Here is a 1808-nt window from a genome sequence, read left to right on the forward strand (position 1 = left end):
AAGAAGCCAAAAAAAAAATTATTAATAAAAATTCGTTTTCCTACAAAAAAAAAAAAAAAAAACGGGAAGAGATCTGGTATCTTAACCCGCCTCGCTCAGCCACAGCCAATACATCATCATCATTTCTAGATTTTGGCCAAATTATAGGCTACTAAACAAAAGAAAAAAAACCTTTTAATGCTTTAAAGACATTAAAGTATTTAAGATGTTTAAAAATGTTTGGTGCATTTTTAAAAATGCTACTCGTATAAAATTGCATTTTGAGAGGGGGAAAAAAAAAACAAGTTGCGTAGGCTCACGTCCCATTTTATTATTAGGCTAGATTAAAAAATAATGTGCTAAAATGCCGGTGAAGCAAAATGTTTACAAACATTATAAACACCATAGATATCATATACATAGGCTATCTATGATAAACACTTATTAGTTTCCTTCTCTCCACAACAAATCCTCTAAAGTTAAGGCTGTGTGTTTAGGCTATAAAAACGTCAGTCCAAAAACAAGTTAATTTAAGGTGAAACTGATGCCTACCTCGATTGGTGCGAATCCAAATGTTTCCATATTCTGCATACTAAAATATTATTTTGTAAAAGGCTTTGTACTTCACTCGCATCGACTTCATCCTTCACATCGGCTATATCAGCACAGTGAGGAGGTGGTCATGCTGAACGCAACAGATTGTACAACTTTTGCGCGTCTGAAAAGTCTCCTCGCCTCTAGACGCCTCGTTTTGCGTTTAAATGAATGCACTTCAAAGCAAGAGGAGAGCAGCAGTTGTGATTGGGGTGGCCAACCCTAGCCCCGCCCTAAAATTGGAAAAATTAATCACCTGCGTTATCGCGCTAATTTTGACAGCACTAATTATTTTATTAATTTTTTTATAGGAACTTCGTTAGGAGATGTGCAGTCTTATTGGATGGTTCCCCAGCCTCCTCCGCCACCATTGCCTCCACTTCCTCCAGTAGATCCACCCCCTCCACCTACAGAGCAACCGCCGCCACCCCCTCCACCACCTGAATCTCCTCCTCCGCCCCCTCCACCACCCCTCGAGGATGACGGAGAGATTGAGGAAGTGGAGATGGAGGATGAGGAGTCAGAGCCTCCTGCTCCTGGAACAGAAGAGTTCAAGGTCACTTTTTGGTCTTGAGAGTTAAGATTTAGTTTATTATGCTTTAGTGCATAGTGAAGCTATATGTTTTGATGTCTTTTCCTCAGGCGGCTGAGGCAGCGGCATCTTTGGGACTTGCAGCTAAAGCCCAGAAACGCAAGGCCCCAGGCTCAGTCCCGCTGCCCAAAACGGTCACCATCGGCAGCAGCCCCATTCTTTACACTCAACCCATTGTCACAGCTGGTGAGAATAAACTGCTTTTACACACATCAGTATTTTCAAAGAGCATCCTTTCTGGTGGAAAGGTGGTGTTCCTCATGTTCCTCTTGTTCATTCACAGCCCCACTTCTAGTTGGAAATGCTTACTGGGGGATGACAACTGCAGTTGCACCTCCCCTGCCTACAGAGAGCATAGTCCCACCAATGCCAGCCCTGCCCCCCCAACCACCCCCTCCTGCTCCACAACCTCCCAGCGCCCTGGAACCGATGAGCAAAGCACTCACAGACAAAACAAAGAAACAAAAAAAAGAGAAGGTGGGTGTTTGTTTGTTTGGTGTGTTTTTTTGTTGTTGTTTTTGTTCTTGTAGTTTCCTTGTTGCTTTTGTTTTTTGTTTGGCTGTTTGTGTGTTTTTTTTTTTTTTTTTTTTTTTGATTTTTTTTTTTTTTTTTTTTTTTTTTTTTTTTTTTTTTTTTTTTTGGG

At 41.2% G+C, this 1808-nt stretch overlaps 1 protein-coding gene across 1 annotated transcript in view; it reads left to right on the forward strand.

Moving 5' to 3' along the window:
• Window positions 1-1808, forward strand: part of LOC107598873 (formin-binding protein 4-like) — a 20006-nt gene that overhangs the window by 16891 nt on the left and 1307 nt on the right. The window contains exons 10-12 of the mRNA XM_016290316.1: window positions 885-1129; window positions 1216-1351; window positions 1449-1642. Of these exons, the coding sequence (XP_016145802.1) occupies window positions 885-1129; window positions 1216-1351; window positions 1449-1642 (575 nt within the window). The remainder of the gene's footprint in view (window positions 1-884; window positions 1130-1215; window positions 1352-1448; window positions 1643-1808) is intronic.

Source organism: Sinocyclocheilus grahami, unplaced genomic scaffold (genome assembly GCF_001515645.1).
Source record: "Sinocyclocheilus grahami isolate Dianchi unplaced genomic scaffold, SAMN03320097.WGS_v1.1 scaffold257.1, whole genome shotgun sequence".
In the NCBI taxonomy this organism is placed as follows: Eukaryota; Metazoa; Chordata; class Actinopteri; order Cypriniformes; family Cyprinidae; genus Sinocyclocheilus; species Sinocyclocheilus grahami.